This window comes from Chelonia mydas, chromosome 8, assembly GCF_015237465.2.
Source record: "Chelonia mydas isolate rCheMyd1 chromosome 8, rCheMyd1.pri.v2, whole genome shotgun sequence".
Classification (NCBI taxonomy): domain Eukaryota; kingdom Metazoa; phylum Chordata; order Testudines; family Cheloniidae; genus Chelonia; species Chelonia mydas.
In genome coordinates, this window is record NC_057854.1 from 190,339 (window position 1) to 212,501 (window position 22,163).

Here is a 22,163-nt window from a genome sequence, read left to right on the forward strand (position 1 = left end):
AGGACGACAGCACCAACAGAACTATATTGCTGAATAAGCACAAGTGTAACACAGAATCCTGTAAGTACTGCTGTTCAGCTCACTTACCTCGTAGGCATCATGTCTCTAAAATCCTCCCCTGGAGGCCAGTCCTTTAGTTTCAGTACCATTGGCTGCCCATCATCTGACCTCAGACGCTCTGCAAGAGATAGACAAATTTTACTCAGCATGTTACATCTTTTCCCACAGCCCTTTGTCTTATTTATTTAGATTATAAACTCCTTCAGGCAGAGACTTGGTATACTGCCCAGCATACAATGGACCCTGACCTCAGTTTGGGCTCTTAGGCACTACTAGAATATACAAACAAACAAAAATAAAAAACAAGTTTTGACTCATCAAAAAGAGGAGGGGGAGAGACACCACACCCCCAAAACAGGCTGAGGGATCCCTCAAACCTGCTAAATCTCACCCTGCAGAACTTTTCTGGGCCTGAAAGGTGGAGTTTTCTTAATCATTCACCCTTATTCTACTTCCACTGAGGTCAAAGTTTTACCATTGACTTCAACAGCAGCAGATTTAGGTCAATGTTGAGTGACTTTGAAAATCTCACCCTATATCACTTTTGCCAACTTGGACTGCTTCCAACCCACCCCAAAATCCTTTCTGCCCAATGCAAGGAATGACTAATGTGCTTCTTAGATAATCATACATCTGGGTGACGCTCTTACTCAAAGGTAGCAACCAATATGTTGAACACCAGGTGGAATGCATACCTCCCCGTTTCACAGAATACAGCATATTCATAGAGTAAGACATTTTACAATTGCTGTGATATGAATGCATGCCCATTTTGTCAGGTGAAAGATGTCTGGGAGCACCTTGCACCCCTTCTGACAATACTATTCCCTCTCTACAGTTTGCTGTCAACATACCATAGTTTGCCCAAGAAATCATCTCTGGATCCAGATTACACTGAAAATTCCTTCCTGTTGCCAAACCTCCCACATCTGAAGGAGGTATTCAAGAAACTAGCAGAGAGCCACTTCAAACACTTGACCTCCACCAATATGCCTTGACTACTACATACATTCTTCCAGTGTAGCCAACCTCAAGGATGAAGTGTGGGAGACAGCGGCAGAGCCAAAATTTTGGAAACTTATTACCGGGGAAGGCAAAAATGGAGGCAGTAAGATTTGTTATCAATGTGAAATGTAAAACTAACTTCAACTTAGCTTTTCCACAGAAGCAATTATAACAGCACAGAAGAAAGAGGTAAAGACAAAAAGCAGTAGGAGAGAAATTGAAAGACATCCCACATGGTTGCTAAACAGAAACATTAGAGTACTGACCTCCTAGGATACTGATCCTCTTTGACAGGTGCATCAATACACACTGCTGTAAACCTGAGTTATCTGCTGTTTGAAATCGTTTGATAGGCCAAGGTGCACTTAGCCTAACCTTATTCTCCACCGTTCCATCATCCACTCTGTAGTGAGCCCCAGTTATTTAAGGAGAGGCATGGACTTTACAGCAAGAGGGGCATCAGTTAGAACACAAAAAAAAAATCTACCGTGGGGGGGAAGAAGGGGGAGAGAGAAGTAAAATAATGAAATGTGCTACTCTGCCATCAGCCTGCACTTACTGGAAATGATTTCAAAGCCATCCCAGAAGTCACGCACTTTCACATCTGAAATTATGGCGCAGTTCCTGCAGTTCACCAGATCAACATCCTGGTCTCCAAATTCTAGGCTGAAGGCCTCTGGTTTCCAGAGCTCTGACTTCAGCTTCTTATGGACTCCCGAGACCAGCACAGGCTGAGGAAAGAAAGGCAGGTGCTCATTCCATGATTTGCCAAATTTATTGCACATCCAGCCAACTCTCTCTCATTCTCAAGAACTGGGAAATTCTTGGCCAACACCACACAGAACAAAGGCACCAGAAATCAGTTTCCTTTTACATAAAAATCCAATCCTTGCACATCAAGCAAAAGAGCGATTAAGAGGCAAGTCACCAAATAAAATTTCAGTTTCAATGTGCAGCTGTCCTTGGAGGTTAGTCTGATTCTACATCTTCCCCATCCCAAATGGATCCAGGGAAGCAACGTCTATGTAACTAAATAAATCTACACTTCTAACCTAATAGCATCTGTTGCTATATGTTAAGAAACATTCCTCTCAAATAGTCATATGGAATGCCACAAAATTCAGTTTTATTTTATACCCTTCCTCAGACTTCACACAAAATTGCACAGTCACTGACCTTCAAGAGTAGGAGTAGAAGAGCTTAAAGCAGCCCGCAGGCTATAAGTGCAATACTACTTTCAAAATACTTGCACCAGGGTCTCCAATGAGAAAACCTGCCTATTTATTTTCTCTTACCTGGCCCTGTTTCCAACACTCCCTGAAGATCTTCCAGTTGTTTTTATTGCTGGGGTCATGAAGACACAAGAGCCTTCCATCACAGAGCCAGGAATGGGAGGTGTGTGGATCCAGCACGTTTAATCCCATTACCATTTCCTTCACCTCTCTCTGTGTATCAGCCAAGTTACTTGCTCGTTTTGCAGCATCAGATGTCTTCTTATTCTCCACCACAGAAGCAATTATATGATCCAGGAAATTGGGCAGACTGGCTTTGCTCTTGGCCCCCTAGAAGATACAAACCCACAGGACAAGTTTAGTCTTCCATAACTGGCATAAGGATAACTCCTCTTGGGTGTAACAGCCTCTTGTCTTTCTGTTACATAAGGATAACATCTCTTCAATGTAAACAGAAAGATAAGAGGCTGTTACATAAGGATAACAGCTCTTGGGTGTAAGTTATGTAAGTTCCTTTCCGTCAAGGAAATTCCGATAGCAGAAGAACCGGTGAACAAGTCAGTACAAGGTTAGGAGTGCTATGGACTGTCCTATACAGTTAAGGCTTGGAAAATTTGCTGAACCATCTGCTACCTTAAGTAGTAAAACTACTAAACTAAGGTGAACACCACCTACGATTCAAACCAAACCTAACACCCCATTTTATTCTTTAAAGTTATGAAAAAAACGGTTACCTACCTTTCGTAACTGTTGTTCTTTGCGATGTATTACACATGTCCATTCTGATATAGGTATACGAGCGCCCCGAGCACAGATGCTGGAGATTTTTCCCCTAGTGGTATTTGTAGGCTTGGCACTGGCGCCCCCTGGTGTCGCATGCTTATAGCACCGGTATAAGGGGCTCCCACCGAGCCTGCGCTCCTCAGTTTCTTCTTACCGACAACCTCTCTGAGAGAGGGGCTGGCAGGCGGGTCTTGGAATGGACACATGCAACACATCTCGAAGAACAGCAGTTACGAAAGTAGGTAACTGTTTTTTCTTCTTTGAGTGATTGCACATGTCCATTCCAATTTAGGTGACTAGCGAGCAGTAGATCTGGAGGTGGGCTTGGAGATCAAGTACAAACTGACTGTAGGACCACCATCCAAAGAGGGCATTGTCTCTCGCCTGCTGTATGATGGCATAGTGTATTATAAAGGTATGCACGGAGGACTATGTTGCCGGTCTGCATATGTCCAAGATTGGAACCTGCGCTAAGAAGGCTGCCGAAGAGGCTTGGGACCTTGTGGAGTGGGCCGTTAAGTTCAACGGACGGGGAGTGCCTGCGAGGTCATAGCATATTTCCTAGACAGGATGTGATCCAAGATGAGATCCTCTGGGAGGAGACCAGAAGCCCTTTCATTCTGTCACCCATAGCCACGAAGAGCTGGGATGATCTGTGAAATCATTTGATTCTTTCAATGTAAAACGCTAGAGCACGCCAGGGAGCACAGTCGTTGCCTTTCCCTATTCGCATGAGGCTTAGGGTAGAAGACCAGTAGAAATATAGGCTGGTTGCATGGAACTGGGACACGATCTTTGGTAGGAATTTCAGTTGTGGCCCCAGCTGTACCTTATCTTTAAAGAAAATTGTATATGGTGGTTCTGCTGTGAGGGCTCAGATCTCCTAAACCCTCCTTGCCAAAGTAATCACCATCAAGAAGGCCGTCTTGCATGACAGGTGCAGCAGAGAGCATGTTGCCAGCGGATCAAATGGTGGTCCTGTCAACTTTGAGAGGAGCAGATTCAAGTCCCCACAGAGAGGAAGGCTCCCTTATCTGTGGAAATATCCTCTCCAGACCTTTGAGTAAGCGAATTACCATTTCATGAGAAAAAATGACTTACTGTCAATCTTTAGGTGGAATGCTGAAATGGCTGCCAGTGGACCTTCAGTGAGGCAAGGGCTAGGCCTTGCTCCTTTAAATGACAAGAGGTAGTCCAAGATAAGATGGATCAAAGTTGCATGGGCACAACTCCCTTAGCTACAGACCAGAGGGAGAATCGCTTCCACTTTGCACAGTATGCCGACCTCGTGGAGGGCTTCCTGCTGTCTAAGAGAATTCTATGGACCTGCTCTGAACAAGTCTGCTCATCAGGGTTCAGCCATGCAGATTTCAGGCTGTTAAATGCAGGGCGCTGAGGATTCTGGTGAAGCAGCCGACAGCGGTCTTGTGAGATCAGGTCCGGGCACAGAGGAAGCTCGATCGGAGCCCCAAGGGAGAGACAAACAAGGGTGGAGTACCAGTGTTTCCGGGGCCATGCTGTAACTATCAGGATGACCCGAGCCCGGTCGTGTTTGATTTTTGTCACTACCTTGTGGATTAACAGAATGGGGGGAAAGGCATAGAACAGGTGATGTGACCACTTGAGTAGGAAAGCATCTGTCATGGAGCCTGGGCTGTGACCCCTCAGGGAGCAGAACTGATGGCACTTCCTGTTGGACTGTGTGGCGAACAGGTCTATGTGGGGAAAGCCCCACTGGAGGAAGATGCTCATTGCGATATCTGGGTGCAGACTCCACTTCTGATGTGTTGAAAAGGATCTGCTGGGCCTGTCCACAAGCTGGTTCTGCACCCCTTGCAGGTAAGAGGCCTCGATCTCAATCGAGTGAATAATGCAGAATTCCCATAGACAGATTGCTTCTCGACACAGGAGAGAAGAGCGAGCCCCTCCTTGCCTGTTTATGTAATACATGGCTGATGCACTGTCTGCGAGGATTGAGACTGTTCTGTTTGTGATGTGGGGTAAGAATGCCTGTCATGCCAGACGGACTACCCTGAGCTCCCTGACGTTGATATGGAGCAGTAGGTCCTCTGCTGACCACTGACCCTGCGTTTTGAGCAACCTAGGTGGCTCCCCAGCCCAGATCCAAGGCACTGGAGATTGGGAATACCGATGGCTGAGGCTTTGTGAAGGGAATCCCTTCGCAGACTACTCGGTGATCCAACCACCACCACAGAGAACCAAGGATTGAGGGGGCACAGTGACCGCCCTGTCCAGGTGGTGTCTTGCAGGGGAGTACACCGCAGACAACCAGGCTTGGAAAGGTCTGAGTCTGAGCCTCGCATGCTGAACGATATACGTGCACGAAGCCATGTGGCCGAGTAGACTCAAGCAGAGCCTGACCGTGGTGACTGGTTGGGACTGCATGTGACATATCAGGTCCACGATCGCCTGGAAGTGATCTTCTGGCAGAAAGGCCTTCGCCCATTGAGAGTCTAGGACTGCTCCTATGAATTCTATCCTCTGCAAGGGTACCAGGGTTGACTTCTGGACATTGATGAGAAGTCCCAGTGCCAGGAAGGTTGACTGGATAAGGGAAATGTCAGCCTACACTTGCGCTTGAGACCCGTCCTTGATGAGCCAGTCGTCGAGGTATGGGAATACATGAGCTCTTCTTCTGGGAAAAGCCGCCACCACTGCCATGCATTGGTAAAGACTCTTGGGGGCGCTGAGAGGCCCGATGGCAGGGCTGCAGATCACTGGTTTGCCAAGAACCTCAGGAATTTTCTGTGGCCTTAGAAAATCGATATGTGGAAGTATGCGTCTTAAATCGAGGACAGCATACCAATCCCCTAGATCCAGTGATGGGATGATCGATCCCAAGGAGACTATATGGAACTTCAACCTCTTGAGATATCTTAGACCTGCATCATCTCAACAGATAGGTCTGAGACCTCCCTTGGCCATGGGAATCAAAAAAATAACAGGAGTAAACCCCCTTTCCCTTTAGATGACCTGGGACCTCCTCCACCTCTCCCATTTCAAGGAGAGACTGAATTTCTTGCTCTAGCAGAAGCTTGTGAGGAGGGTCCCTGAAGGAGGGATGCGGAAGGTGGGAGTGAAATAAACTGGAGGGTATAACCAAACTTAACAGTGTTTAGAACGCAGCGGTTGCTGGTGGTCCATTTCCAGGTCTGGAGGAAGTGGGAAAGACGGTGGAAAAAAAAAGGGATAAACTGGAATGCTCTCTTCAAAATGGGTGTTTCGAGACGCCCAAGTGATGCTGGGCTGATTGAGAAGGCCCTGCAGAGGAAGAGAAGGCAGGGGTGGCCTACACCCAGAACCCTTGTTCCTACGCCTCCTATGATCGTAACGATTCTGGTGCGGGTAAAAACGGCCATATTGCTGCGGCCTATATTGCCTCCTAGGCTGCGACTGGGACTTCAAACCCAGGGACTTCAATGTTGCCTTGGTGTCTTTAACCCTGTGGAACCTGACGTCTCTCTGCTCCGAAAAAAGCAAAGGTCCCTCAAATGGCAGATCTTGCATTGCCTCCTGGACTTCTTGGGGGAACCCTGCCACCTGTAACCACGAGCTCCTACACACAATCCCAGCCGTGGCCATAGATCTAGCCATCGAGTCTGCAGCGTCAAGGTCTCCGCAAGGAGGCTCTGACTACTGTTTTGCCCTCATCCACAAGTGTAGCGTACTCCTGCTCACTAGCCTGGGGAAGTCTGTCTCTGTATTTGTTCATTGCCTCCCATATATTATTGTTATGGCAATCCAGCAGCACTTGCTGGTTAGTCATCCTCAACTGGAGCCCCCCCATGGAATACAAATTTTTCCCCAGACGATCCATTTTCTTAGGTTCCTTTGGCTCGGGAGTAGACCCCATCTGACCTTGGCAGCTGCCATCACGAGGGACCAGGGAGGAGGATGAGAGAACAGAAACTCACAGCCCTTGGTAGGCACAAAGTACTTCCTTTCTGTTTTCTTTGCTGGGGGTGGAATAGAGGCAGGAGTCTGCCAAATGGCCTTAATTGGTCCCAAAAGGGCATTGTGTAGGGGCAGGGTCACCTTAGCAGGGGCTGCAGCTGACAGAAGATCCAGGAATCTGTCTGAAGTTTCCTTGATGACCTCTGCCTACAATCCAAGATTAGAGGCCACCCTCCTTAACAAGTCTTGGTGGGCCCTTAAATCATCCTGCGGTAGGAAAGATTCTGAGCAGGAGCTTGTCCTCTGGAGATGTTGAGGAAGAGGTGTGCGCTGCCATAGCGTGCCCTGCTGTGTCTTCCCTAGGTTCACAGACTTGGGTACTGGTATTGGTGCAGGCAATGGTGCTGGGATCTGCTCCTGCACTGGTCCGGGGGGTTGGCTCTGGAGTACCTCTGTGCACCACTGGTGCCGCTACAGTCTGAGCACACTGAGTAGGAGCAGTGTAAGCCAATCCCTTGGCCTGGGGGAAAACTCCATGGGGTTCCAAAAAGGCCATTGCAGGTGCACTGGACCCCACAGGCCCATAGGCCAGGTCCCTTGGGTCATTCCTGCTCCTGGCGCTCCCAACAGCAGCGTTGCCTGTGGGGACTGGCGTGGAGCTTCCCTTCTGTGCCAATGTCTCGAATAATCTAATCCCGAGTCAGAGCTCGATGAAGAGGCCGCCGCAGACAACAACCCAGGTGACCACAGTGGGGCCGATCCTCCTGGTGCCAGCGATCGGTGCCATGGAGACATTTCTGGTGAGGCAATGAAGGGGGGTGGGTTTCTCCTAGAGGCTGGTCTTGAAATCGGCTTAAAGGCAGTCAATGCCTCGGTGCCACTGAGTGGCACCGCTGGTGCCGCTTCCTGTGTCCCGGCAGGACTCGGCACTGACAGAGTCATTAGCTCCTTCGCAGTGGAGTAGGCTTCTGGGGTCAATGGCATTACAAACTGGTTCGCCGGGTGCAGACCGGTCGGTTAGTCAAGTGCTACTGGGGTCTGTGGTGCCTGCGTTGGTGTCTCTGCCAGCTGTTGTCGCAGTGCCAAGGAGGGAGAACAGCCCGGCATGGGTCTCGCTCTATCCCACTGTGCTCGCTTGTCTGCCTTCAGTGCTGGCGAGTGAGTCTTCTCCTGGTTGCCCTGGCGCTGTTGCTTCTTTGACACTGTTGAGGAGGACTGGTGCTGAGAGCCCCTAGCTGCTGGCAGCACACTTTGCACTCATGCCCAAGTACTCAGTGCTGAGGCAGGTCTCAGTGCCATCTCCGTAAGTAGGACTTTCAGCCTTGTTGCTGTGTCCTTCTGCGTATGGGGCTTAAATTCCCAGCAGATGTTGCAGCGCTCTTTTCTATGACCCTCTCCCAAACACTTGAGACAACTCAAGTGAGGGTCACTAGTAGGCATAGGCTTGCTGCACAAAGAGCACGGTTTAAACCCCGACACCCGGGGAGGGACAGACCACCTCTCTGAGTACGGAGAGGAATCACAGTCCTAAAAGAAACTACTACACTATGAAACTAACTATTTACAATGAAGGAACAGTGGAAACCACTAAAAGCACTTTACTTTAAAGGCAAGAGGGGGGGGAAGTTCCGACAGCTGCATAGGCGATAAGAAAGAACTGAGGAGCGTGGGCTCGGCGGGAGCCCCTTATACTGGCGCTATGAGCGCGCGACACCAGGGGGTGCCAGTGCCAAGCCTACAGATACCACTAGGGGAAAAATCTCAAACAGCTGTGCTCAGGGCACTCACACATCTAAATCGGAATAGACTTGTGCAATCACTCAAAGGTTAGTATTCTCCTGTATTTCATTGTAACATTTAAAAAAAATTAAACACACAAAGTGTAACTTAGATTTCTTGCTTTTGTTGTTCATGCTTCCCCTCACTTCCCAGCTAAGAGGCCAAATGTGATCCTCTAATGTATAAGCAGGGAAATAACAAGTAGGAGTAGGGAGGTAGTATTATACACCTGGGGGAATTCTGTACTACTGCACGCATGCATAATTAATAAGCCCTGCATATTTTTATTTTTTTGCACAGAAAAATGCTTCTGCCTAAATGTTGCTGCAGTTCCCCCTTTTGCCCATGAGTGGGTGCTGTGGCAACAGAACAAAGCAGCAGCTCCCAGCCAGCGAGGGAAGAGAAAGAGGCCTGCCTTCTTTGCAGCGGGTCAGGTCAGGAGCCAAGGGATCATAAGGGCTAGTGAGGGAGAACAGACTGGAGCAGGGGTCGAATAGGAGTGAAGGCACAGGGCCACATGGTGATGGGGGACAGGGTGCAGAGCTGCACAGGGACAGGGGAATGGCTGGGTGGGGGCACAGACACACATGGAGACAGGTGGAGAGGGTACAGGGATAGGGGAGTGGCTGGGTGGGGGCACAGACACACATGGGGACAGGGGGAGGGGTTATACAGCCACATAGGGATGGGGAGGGGGTGCAGGACCACATGGGGATGGGGGAAATGGGTGTCTGAGGTGGGATGGAGGGACATGTGGACTGTGGGTGCAAGGACACATGGGGATGCAGGAACACATGGGGACAGGGGCAGATGTGCCTGACTGAATTGGAGAGGCTAGAGGTCCGCCAGGGTCTGCCTGGGGGAAGCTCCCTAACAATCCATCCCCAGCCTCCCCCCCCCCCCCCCCCACACCAAAAAAAAAAACCGGTTCCATACTTTTCCCACCCATACCCAACAACCTTCCAAGTTCATAGCCAGGCTCCTTCCCAGCAATTTACTTCCCTCTCCCTTAGCTCCTCCATTACCCCGACACCTTTGTACGGCTTCTGAGGAGTTCGGGAAATATGGTTCTGTAGTTTATTGTAGTTTAAATCAATTACTACTCAGAGTTCTCTATTAATATGCCTAGTAAGGAATCTATTTATCAAAAAATATTTCCTGAATCTTTTTTTGTTGTCTATGTTATTACAGACGTACTTGCTGACAGGTATTTTGAAATAAATGACCAAAAATAATTGAAACTGGTGTGATTATATTGTGTTATTCTGACAAATTAAATATGCAGAGTTTTAAAATACTTAAATTAAAAAGTAAGTATTTAAAGAATTTAATTTTTTGGCCCAGAATTCCCACAGGAGTATTATTTCCAAATACAGCATCAGTGAGACCATTACTTGAATACTGTGTCCAGTTCTGATGTTCACACTTCAAAAAGGACTTTGAAAATTTGGATGAAGGTTCAAAACAGAGCTAAAAGAATGATCTGAGGTCTGGAAAACATGTCTTATAGTGGGAGACTTAGGCTCAATCTATTTAGTCTATTGAAGGGAAGGTTAAGAGGTCAGTTGATCATGTAATACAAGCACCTTTATAGAGAAGACATTTCTGATAGCAAATGGTTCTTTAATCTAGCAGACAACACATAAATTGGAAGCTGAAGCTAGACAAATTTAGACTTTAGAAATAAAGGCACACATTTTAAAGAATCATAGAATATCAGGGTTGGAAGGGACCTCAGGAGGTCATCTCGTACAACCCCCTGCTCAAAGCAAGACCAATCCCCAACTAAATCATCCCAGCCAGGGCTTTGTCAAGCCTGACCTTAAAAACTGAAAAAGTAGCCACTGGAACAATTTAAGGTGATGGACACTATGGATTCTCCATCAGCTGAAGTCTGGAGATCACACTAAAAGATATGTTATTGCTCAAAAAGAAGTTTAGAGTTCATGAAGAAACAACCGAGTAAGATTTTAATGGCTTGTGTTATGCAGGTCCGACTAGATCATTCTTCCCTTTCTGGCTTTAAAATGAATCTTTCCAGAAGAGGGGCTATTCAACCTTAATTTGTCCCCCAAATTGTCCCTGTATGCATTACAATAACATGTATCAATGGCTGAACATACTATGTTTTAACTTGATTAAGTTTTGCACTTAAAGCAGAGATTCAACATTAGAATTCAAAATGATCTTGAATGGAGAAGTGGTCTGAAATAAATAGGATGACAAATGTCCTTCAGTTAGGACAAAAGCAAAGTACTACACTTAGGAAGGAACAATCAATTGCACAAATACAAAATGGAAAATGACTGCCTTGGAAGGACTACTACAGAAAAGGATTGAGGGTTATAGTAGATCACAAAGTGAGTATGAGTCAACAATGTAATGGGAAATGATCCCATCGTTGAGAACCCTCCTTCTAGCCGATGTCATGGTATCCCTTTCGCACTGAGGATACCCCTCCTGGGGAGAGGACCACAGTCATTAGGAAAGATAGGAAATAGTAATGGGGGATTTGACTATTAAAAATATAGATAGTTGGGTTTGAGATGACTGGGAGAACCGCATGGTTAATTGCTTGACAGGTGCAAAAGTTGTGTACCTCTTCAGACATCTGAATAGACACACGTGCAGTGCTGGGGAGAAGCTGGTAGTTGTGGTGCAGGTAGGTATCGATGACATAGGGAAAGGTAGGAGAGAGGTCCTGGAGACCAAATTTAGGCTGCTAGGTAAGAGATTCAAGTCCAGGACCTTCATGGCAGCATTCTCTGAAATGCTTCCAGTTCCATGAGGAGGGCCAGTTAGACAGGCAGAACTTCAGGTTCTCAATGTGTGGATGAGACTATGGTGTTGGGAGGAGGGATTTAGGCTTATTTGGAACTAGGGAACATTTTGGGAAAGGAGAAGTCTATACAGGAAGAATGGGCTTCATCTAAACCAAAACAGACCCAGACTGCTGTCATGTAAAATTTAAAAGGTAATACAGGAGTTTCAAAACTGAGGGGTTGGCGAAAGCCAACAGGTGTGGAGGAGCACACGGTTCGGACAGAGACATCCCTCAGGGGTGGATTTATAATAGGATATAGTGTCCCTTTAAAAGATGATAGGATAGAAGTTGATAAAATGTAGACGGGAACTGAAGAGAAACAGTCAAACAAAAAAGAGTCTCATTCAATTACATCACGTAAGGCAGACAACGAAATATTGACAAATTTCATAACTGTTTGTATACATACTATAAGATACTAAGATGGATGAACTCAAGTGCCTGGTATCAAAATGAGTATATTGGTATGATAGGTATCACAAAAACTTGATGGAATCAGGATAATCAGAGGGACACGGTAATACCAGCGTATAAAATATATTGCAATGACAGCATAGGTCGTGCCGGTGGGGGAATGGCACTATCTGTGAAAAAGCATAGAGTCAAAGTAAAAATCTTGCATGAATCAAACTGCTCCATGGAATCTCTATGGATAAACATTCCATGATTGAATAATAAGTGTGTAGTAGTAGGAATATACTACTGACCACCTAACCAGTATGGTGGTGGTGATTGTGAAATGCTCAGTGAGGTTAAATAGGCTACAAAAAACAGAAAACCTAATAATGGGGGATTTCAACTATCCTCATATTGACTAGGTGCATGTCACCAGAGAGTGGGATGCAGAGATAAAATTTATAGACACGATGAATGACTGCTTCTTGGAGAGCTAGTCCTGGAACCCACAAGAGGAGAGGCATTCTTGATTTAGTCTTAAGTGGAGCACAGAATCTGGTCCAAGAGGTAAATATAGCTGAACCTCTCAGTTATAGTGACCCTACTGTAATTAAATTTAACATTCTTGCAGAGCAAAAAACGCCAAAGAAACCCACTGGCATTTTACTTTAAAAAACAATGAGGAAACTAGTTAAATGGAAATTAAAAGGAACAGTCACAAAAGTGAGATACCTGCAGGCTGCACAGAAACTATTAAAGAACACTACAAAAGGCTCCAACCAAATGTATACCCCTAATAATAATAGTAAATAATAAATAATAAAATAATAAAAAAGTAAGAGGACCAAAAAAATGCTGCCATCACTACACAGAAGACTACAAGGGATGGTTAGAGGCAAAAAGGCATCCTTTAAAAATTGCAAATCATACCCTACTGAAGAAAACAGAAGGAATATAAACTCTGGCAAGTCAAATATAAATATAATTAAGCAGGCCAAAACAGAATTTGAAGAGCAACTCACAAAAGAGAGACAAACTAACCAAAAAAAAATTTAAAGTACACCAGAAGCAGGAAGCCTACCAAAAATTAATGGGGCCACTGGACAATCAAAGTTATAAAGGAGTACTCAGGGAAGACAAAGCTGCTGCAGAGAAGCTAAAGGAATTATTTGCATCTGTCTTCACTACAGAAGATGTGACAGATTCCCCACACCTGAGCCATTGTTTTAAGGTGACAAATCTGAGTGACTGTCCAAGATTGAGGCATCAGTAGAGGTGGATTTGAAACAAACTGATAAATTAAACAGTAATAAGTCACGAGGACCAGATGGTATTCACCCAATAGTTCTGAAGGAACTCAGATATGAAATCGCACAACTACTAACTATGGTATGTAACCTATAGCTTAAATCAGCTTCAGATGACTGGAAGAAGCTAATGTAAAGCTGATTTTTAAAAAAGGCTCCAGAGGTGATCCTGGCAATTAAAGGCTGGTAAGTGTAGTCAGTTGTTGGCTGCGTGTGTGCTCTCTGCATGCTGCATTGGCTCTGATCAGATAGCCTGTACAGCAGACTCCAACTGAACTGTCCAAAAAGACCACAGACTTGGTTCCATAACAAAGGCACTTGGCCAGGTTTACTGTTGACGAAGCACAGTCCAAGCTCCCCAGATCAATGTCTACAGTTACACTAGCACCAGCACATGTATGCCACAGACACAGCTCAGCAAATGGCAGGACTTTCCATTCCCCCCTCGGCTGGACAAAGACACCCCGTCTGAAACCCTTCTTTATACACTGATACAAACAAGTTATGTATTGTCCCTCTGACGTGGCTAGTTCCACCTTTTATCTTATACATGTTGGTTCTATCAGAACATCTCTATCCATTACGCTGTCATCCTGACCTTATCTTTAGGAGGGGTCAGTATGTCCCTGTGGTCTTCGGGGAGTGTGTTCATACCATACTTGGTATTAAAATGTCCTGGTACCACTCTTCTGGAATGTGTTTACATGAGTGTCCTGTGCCTAGCACTTCTTAGGAATGTTTATGGTTTTGCAATACCAGCCCTGTTCTTGCCAGGTTCTGTAAACTTGCAAGCAGGCATGTTATGTAACTGGGCCTGACTTCAGCTAACTTTACTTTATATCACCAGGGCCCAACTACTACTTTAGTTCAGGCCTCATACCAGGCCTCATGGCGCGGGCTCTCTTTCTTCTACAACAAACATAATTTCAGTACCAGGCAAACTGGTTAAAAATATAGTAAACAACAGAATGATCAGATACACAAATGCTACAGTATGTTGGGGAAGAGTTCACACAGCTCTTGTAAAGGGAAATCATGTCTCACCAATCTATTAAAATTCTTTGCAGGAGTCAACAAGCATGTGGACAAGGGTGATCCAGTCATATAGTGTATGTGGACTTTCAGAAAGACTTTGACAAGGTTCCTCACCAAAGGCTCTTAAGCAAAGTGAGCAGTCATAGGATGAGAGGGATGGTCCTCTCATGGATCAGTAACTGTTTAAAAGATAGGAAACAAAGGGTAGGAATAAATGGTGAGTTTTCACAATGGAAAGGGGTAAATAGCAGGGTCTCACAAAGATCTGTACTCGGACCTATGCTGTTCAACATATTCATAAACGATGTGGAAAAGGTGATGAACAATGGAGGTGGCAAAGTTAGCAGATGATACTAAACTACCCCACATAGTAAAGTCCAAAGCTAATTGCAAACAGTTACAAAGGGATCTCATTAAACTGGGTGACAGGGCAACAAAATGGCAGATGACATTCAGTGTTGGTAAGTCCAAAGTAATGCACATTGGAAAACAATCCCAATTCACAGTCAATCTGCGGAACTCATTGCCAGAGGATGTTGTGAAGGCCAAAAGTATAATTGGGTTAAAAAAAGAATTAGATAAATTCATGTAGGATAGATCCATCAATGGCTATGAGGCAAGATGGTCAGGGACACAAACCCACGCTCCAGGTGTCCCTAGCCTGTGACTGCCAGAAGCTGGGAGTGGATGACAGGGGATGGATCACTTGACAGTACCTGTGTTCTGTTCATTCCCTTTGAAGCTTCTGGAAACTGACTGCTGTCAGAAGACAGGATACTGAGCTAGATGGCCCATTGGTCTGACCCATTATGGCCATTCTTATGCTCTTAGTTACTGTTGCAAAAAAAGCGAACATCATTCTGGGATGTAGTAGCAGGAGTGTTGTAAGCAAGACAAGAAATAATTCTTCCACTCTACTCAGCACTAATAAGGCCTCACCTAGAGTACTGTGTCCAATTCTGGGCGACCACACTTCAGGAAGATGTGGACAAACTGGAGAAAGTTCAGAGGAGAGCAACAAAAATGATCAAAGGTCTAGAAAACATGACTTACGAGGAAAGACTGAAAAAATTGGGTTTGTTTAGTCTGGGGAAGCAAAGACTAAGGGGAGACATTATAACAATCTTCAAGTATGTAAAAGGTTGTTAGAAAGAGAAGGGTGGTAAACTGTTCTCCTTATCCACTGAGAACTGGACAAGTAGTAATGGGTTTAAATTGCAACAAGGGAGATTTAGTTTAGACATTAGGAAACACTTCCAAACTGTAAGGGTAGTTAAGCACTGGAATAAATTACCTAAGGAGGTCATGGAGTCTCTGTCACTGGAGTTTTTAAAAATAGATGATACTTAGTTCTGTCTCAATTCAGGAGGCTGGACTAGATGACTTATCGAGGTCCCTTTCAATCCTACATTTCTATGACTATGATCTAATCTTATGTATGAGAAATATAGCATAGAGTCCCCAAAATTACCTTGAGTAACAATGAATTTTCTGAGAATGTATAAGTAAATTTGTTAATTAGATTAGGAATTAAAATTAAAAGTAGGCCTTTTAATAAATTTTGCATAGTGACAGATTTTTCAGCTCCTAATCTCAATAAGATCACCACAAACTCTTCAAACTTCCCAAAAAGTTACTCATTTCACTATAGTGCAGCCTGAGTTCATTTTTTCCCCCCACAGAATTAATGGCGATTCTTTCTGTTGTTCTTCATAATGGAAACTTTCTCCTTAAGCAGAAGCCGAAGAATGCAATGTTCTACTTCAGAGAATTCCAAGAACTCCTCCCTTCTTTCGAAATGGTGAACACCTCCTATTGTTAATGGGACTAAAGCCACAAGTGCCCTCACAGTTGGTGGCCATTTTGAGAAGGGTACATTTTGTCTCTCTCATTGTTCTCAATGGGATGGAGTGTCTCCAGCTTTTCACAGCATAGGGGGCCGATCATCTTCCCTGATGGTACCCACTGGCTTCAGTCCCATTGACAACAGTGAGAGGGGGCAGACATTTCGAACAGGAGTAACTGAAAATTTCAATTAAAATAAAAGAAAGACCATTACTCCCAAAATAGCTTTTAAAAAAACTACCCATTGCAGAAGCATGTAGCCACGAAATCAGAGAGGCTAAGACACAAAATGAGTTACACCTAGCCAGGGACAGAAAACACAACAAAAAGAGGTTCTGTAAATACGTTAGGAACAAGAGAAAGATGAAGGCGGCGAGCTAATAGTTGATGACTTCAAGAAGTGTTTAAAGCTGGTTTGCTTCAGTCCTCACTAAAACAGTTAATTGTGAACAGATACTCAACACAATATTAACAAGAAGGAAGATAAGCCAAAATAGGGAAAGAATGGGTTAAAGACTACTTAGATAAGTTAGATAGTTAAAGCATATTTAGATAAATAAAAATCGGCAGGGCGTGATAAATTTCATCTAGGATACTTAAGGAACTAGCTGAAAGAATCTCAGAACCACTAGCAATTATCTTTGAAAACTCATGGAGGATTGGTATGGCCCCAGAGGACTGGAGAAGGGCAAACAGAGTATGTATCTTTGAAAAGGGGAACAAAGAAAACCCAGGGAATTATAGGCCAGTCAGCTCAACTTCTATACCTGGAAAGAAACTGAAATAAATTAAACAATTCTTAAACACCTAGAAGATAATATGGTAGTAAGCAATAGCCAGCATGAATTTGTCAAGGGGAACCCCCCAAAAACCACATTTGACACAATTGTCTTCTTTGACAGGGTTACTGGCCTAGTGGATGGGAGTGGGGGGAGGGGTAGATGTGATAAGTCTTGATTTTAGTATTGCTTGTGACATACTCCATCATGACATTCTTGTGAGCAAACTAGGGATGTGTGTGGTCTAGATTAAATTACTACAAGGTGGGTGCACAACTGGTTGAAAGACAGCACTCAGAGGATTTATTGATTGTTCATTGTCAAATTGGGAGGGCACATCATGTGGAATCCCATACTGGGGTCAGTCCTGGGTCTAGTAGTATTCAGTATTTTCATTAATGGAGAGTATGCTTATAAAATCTGCAGATTACACCAAGCTGGGAGAGATGCAAGCACGTTGCAGGACAGGAAGCCCTTCAAACATCATACTTTGTGTCACAGTGAGTACTGAAAGCAGCCAACCCTCATAACTAGAAAAACAATGATTACACCCTATGTCTTGAATATCAGTATTATACTGGGATCTGCTATTGCCAGTCAATCCAAAGCTATTTCCCCCTCCAATTATGCAGTCAATTGACAAAATCATGGCATGGCTGCAGATGTTCAGGAACAGCTGTTTATACTTTTCAGGGCCAATATTTCTCAATACAACTGCATGAAACTACATGAGTGTTTTCTCCTAGCTATCATATATACAGTCTTAGCGGGAACAAGCCATAGATGAGAACTGCCTGCTTTACAGTGGACTGAGAGCACATGCTTTGGGAGAAAAAGGGTCTTTGAAGCTTTGCAACAATCAGTCCTTCCAGAAGGGTTGGATTGGCAAGGATGTGTGTATTTGGATTAATGGTGCTCAAACTACAACAAAAAACTGTAACCTTGTTACTAGAATCTTGCTAACTGCACTCCAAGCCATTTGGACTCGCTGTTCAATTCACTGGGAAGTTTTTGAGGCAAGGCAGATGGTAAGTGAAACTGTAAAAGTTGTGAATTTTAATAAAGGAAAGTCTAGTACAGGCCTCTTTGATATCTTACATAAAGAAATGAGTACTTGACATTGGCCATTCCTACTCCATGCTGAACTTCATTGGCTTTCATCTCACAAAGTTTTTAATTGAGTGTTTGAGCTCAGAGAAGCAACCATAGATTTTTCTTGATGCATTTAGCTCTGCTCTTGTGAATATTTCACTGACCAGCACTGGCTTGCTCTGAATGCTTCTCTTCAGGAGCAGAATTTTGTGCCCCTTATTGCTAAGTGTCAGTGGGGCTTGGCTCAATACCTGTGTGGAAAAGGTTGAGAACCACTGTCTTAATCATATGGATACTGCATGGCATCACCACCAGGCACTTAAACAACCTTAACTGTGCCCTATGCGTGCATCTGAAGAGCAGCAGTGAAAATTGCCAATTCTCTGAGGAATACGAAGAAACCATAATGCACCTCGTCACAGTGTTGTTAGGGACAGTATGTGGTTAAGGAAAATGGGGCGAGTATAGGACATTCCTTCCTGACCCTTGAAGCAATCCCTTTGCTTTGACGCATGTGATGACCACCTGCATCGTCTTAGTTGGCAGAACTACATATATTCTTAGTGTCATAATATTTTCAGAGTCTTTTAAAAATCTATTCACAACTACTGGCCTTGGTTTTCTGTGACAATGAACGCCTCTCCCTTTTAACACATTCCATTCTTCTCTCCACCAAGGGCAAACAATTTAAGTTGTCAAGACCCCATCTTCCCTAACTGCAAAAGTTCAAGTATCCTGCTATAAATATTAGACAGGCACTATCTCCTTGTTCCTCAGTTGCATTACCTGACTGCCACCAGCCATCAGCATAATATGAGTACCTTCCACATAAAAATCAACAGTCCCTAGATTTCATGGAACCTCTGGCTTTTCTTTTTGGGGTAAAAAGTCCAGTTGGGGTAGCGTTTTTGGATTTGATTAAGTTTTCTTCATTAATTTTTTGGGGTAGAGGTTGGTTGGGGTTGGTTTTTTTTTTTGGTAGAAGGGTGTGTGTCAATGTAGTGTGTCATTCTTAGGACAGAAAGGCATTTTTAAAGGAGGAAAGTTTTGCACTGTTTCTCATGACACCCAGACTCTAGATTACCTAATCACCTCTAGAAGTTTGTCCCATAGCTTGATCCCCTCAACCAACACCAGAGATAAAATGGACTTAAAGCAGGACCTCTGATAAAAGACTGCTTCTAAATCAGGCTTTTATGGGGAAGCAGTACCTAACTGACTGACTCCTCCCTCAGAGCATTTCTCCATGACTGCACCAAATGAAGCCCCATAAAACTAACAACTGTGTTAAATCTTACAGCTCTTTTGAAAAATAATGCTTTTGTTTCTACCAATGTGTCCCAAAAGAATTCTGTTGAAATGTAGATAAAACTGACAGACCCTAAGGAATTCCCCTTAGAACAGTTCCCTTTGCAGGAAGAAAGGCAGGAAAGACAATATTACTCACCGTGGAAGCTGCAGAAAAGACTGGAGGAAAAGGGATTCCCGTATCTAGTGGGACCTGGGGCAGCTTTCCTGGCCCAGAGTGTAGCAGATCTCTGAGACTGGAGCCTTCAGCTTTGTTACTAGATGCAACTGGGCCCAACAAGAGACTATTAAACAGTTTTGGGGTTAATGGAGAAACTTTTGTACTGGAATTGAAAGAATCCAATCCAAAGGGCGAATGGGATTCTTTATTGAGCACCGATCTCAGGGATCCAGCTTCTGTAAGGAAGAAAAATCACAACTGGGTGAGACAAACATCATCATTAAAGATCCACAAAAGGGAAAGTTCTGTGAAGATGACTGTCCAAGTATTATCCTTCAATATAACATGGCTATAATCCCGTGACAAACCACAGTACAGTTTACCTGGATGTTAAGGCTCAAGAATGATATTGTACAATATTGGATGAGGCAAACGTAAGCATCCTGTTTCAGCTATGCCTCACCAACAGCTTTAAAACGTCATGGTGGGTTAAGAATTTGGAGGGTCCAGTAGATGATTTGGACCCGAAGTATTTAATTTACAAGGAACTGCACTCGTGTTTGAATCAGACGCTCATGAACTGACCCTTTTGCCTTCCAAATTAGTTTTGGATTGTTCAGAATGAATACAGAACCCTTTTGCAGGATTTTAAATGCAGTAGAGAGAACGCTACTGTTGATTTCACCTAGAAAACTAGGGAAACATTTGTGAACATAAAATTGAAAAGTGAAAACAGAAGAGATTTTCTGGGATTGTTAAAAAATGCCTATCACCGATAACCATGAACAAAATACAAAATTGTGTGCTATAATTACCATACTTCTAGCTAGGTACAATATACAAGAGCTAGCCCGACCTGTCTTGAATGTAATGCTGCCTTTGTGAATAGGTCATAGTCTTGACAGTTCCTTAAGCATACCTTCAGCCTCTAGGTGCTTAGGAAATGCACTTTTTATATTAAGAAGTGGCACCTTAGAGACTAACACATTTATTTGAGCATAAATAAGCTTTCCGGAGCTACAGCTCACTTCATCAGATGCAAGCCAAACACCAAAATTAATTTTAGCACCAGTTTCCACAAAGTAACTAATTCTTATCTGAAGGGAATGTTAGTCAGACTTTACATCAGGAGATCATTTCTACATACTCTCACAGAAAAGACAGCATACATAACAAAATGGGTACCTGATAAATATGCCCACCCCTCCAGCCTCCCTCCCCCGCTCCCATATCCCTCCAGCTCCTGCATGTATGTTATTTCTCCATCTCTTTCAGGCGGTTTCTACATGGTTAACCCCTACTTAAAGAAAAAAGATCCAAAGAGGCAAGTGCAGACGAATGATGCTGGTCTTCCCTAAGCACTAAGGACTCCCTCCAAGGATGGTAACCAAGCAGCACTCCTTTGCTTCCAAACATTAAGGGGGAGATCTTTGCCTCACCTTTTGTTTCTTCTTTTGCTTTTTGTGTTGCTAAATCTGCAAGCCAGTGCAAGGCTGATGAGGGGGATGTTTCTGGACACAGTGGCCTGCTAGATTTTGTTTCAGTGGGGTTGCTGGTTGGCGAGGTCTCTGTTTTCGCAGAATCCTCAGTTCTTCCATCTGTGGCCTCAGGTTTAGGATCAGTGTCCATTTCTAGTTGCCCCAATCCTGCTGCTCCTGCCCCACTGGAGAAGGTGCCCTCACTTCCAGAGGCTGATGCACCAGGATTTATACTGGGAAGCTAAAAACAAAAGATTACATGTGCTGCAGTCAAATGCTGACTCTGGGGAGAAAATTACATTTTTGATGGACTGGGGGCGGGAAGTTAACCAGACAACAACAATATGACATAGTGATAGTCTATCACTAGGGTGGGCTGTGAGGCTGGTAGAAGGCTTAATATGTTTTGTCTTAAAAGAACGTTGAGATTGATTTTCTAACTCCAAAGCCACGAAGATCCTGGAAATGGCTTAAAGACCTTCATGATTCGAGTGTTCAGTGACCAATCAGATCTGTACTTTTATGAATGCATTTTAAAATAGTGAATTTTTGGAAATGAATGTAATGTAATGTACAAATTTTTATTGTGTCCACTGCTCCAGCTCTCAGTATGCTATTTTATACTGTTAATCTGGGGCAGGACTGTATGTATCCATCTCTATCACCTAGCACAGTGGAGCCCCAATCCCAATAAATATTGAGATTGTTTCAATGTTACTTTGCCCTTCTCACCTCCCCACAATGGGGTTCTGATACCTAACTGGGGTCTTTAAGTGCTACACTAACACATGAGGATATATTTATGAGCAGTCTTTTGGAATTAATTTGTGTTTTTATTTTATGGGATAGGCACCTCAGGATAGGTGCCCATAGTCACATTTTAGAAATCTGAATAAATATTTCATACTGGCAATAAAACATAGGCACATATGAAATGCCAGACTTATCAGACCACACTTCACCTAATCCAGCATCCACTGATTTAAACAAAGACATTATATGACTTTCTATACTATTCTCAATCCCATTCCGTTCCTGCAGCTGCACACTGAGTGGGGGTTTTCATTAAGCAAATAGTAAATATTAATAAATGCCTATCTCTTATACTATTTTTCACCAGTAGATCTCAAATCACTTTTCAAAGGGAAGCATCATTATCCCCTGA

At 44.1% G+C, this 22,163-nt stretch overlaps 1 protein-coding gene across 6 annotated transcripts in view; it reads right to left on the bottom strand.

Annotated features, from left to right (window-relative positions):
* KDM3B (lysine demethylase 3B) overlaps nt 1-22,163 on the bottom strand; it is a 131,579-nt gene that overhangs the window by 13,469 nt on the left and 95,947 nt on the right. For all 6 annotated transcript variants that reach the window (XM_043521426.1, XM_007064975.4, XM_037906126.2 and 3 more), the window contains 5 exons: nt 20,960-21,239; nt 19,500-19,756; nt 2,361-2,627; nt 1,625-1,796; nt 88-178 (listed from right to left, as the gene is read on the bottom strand). In XM_043521426.1, coding sequence (XP_043377361.1) covers nt 88-178; nt 1,625-1,796; nt 2,361-2,627; nt 19,500-19,756; nt 20,960-21,239 — 1,067 coding nt within the window. The remainder of the gene's footprint in view (nt 1-87; nt 179-1,624; nt 1,797-2,360; nt 2,628-19,499; nt 19,757-20,959; nt 21,240-22,163) is intronic.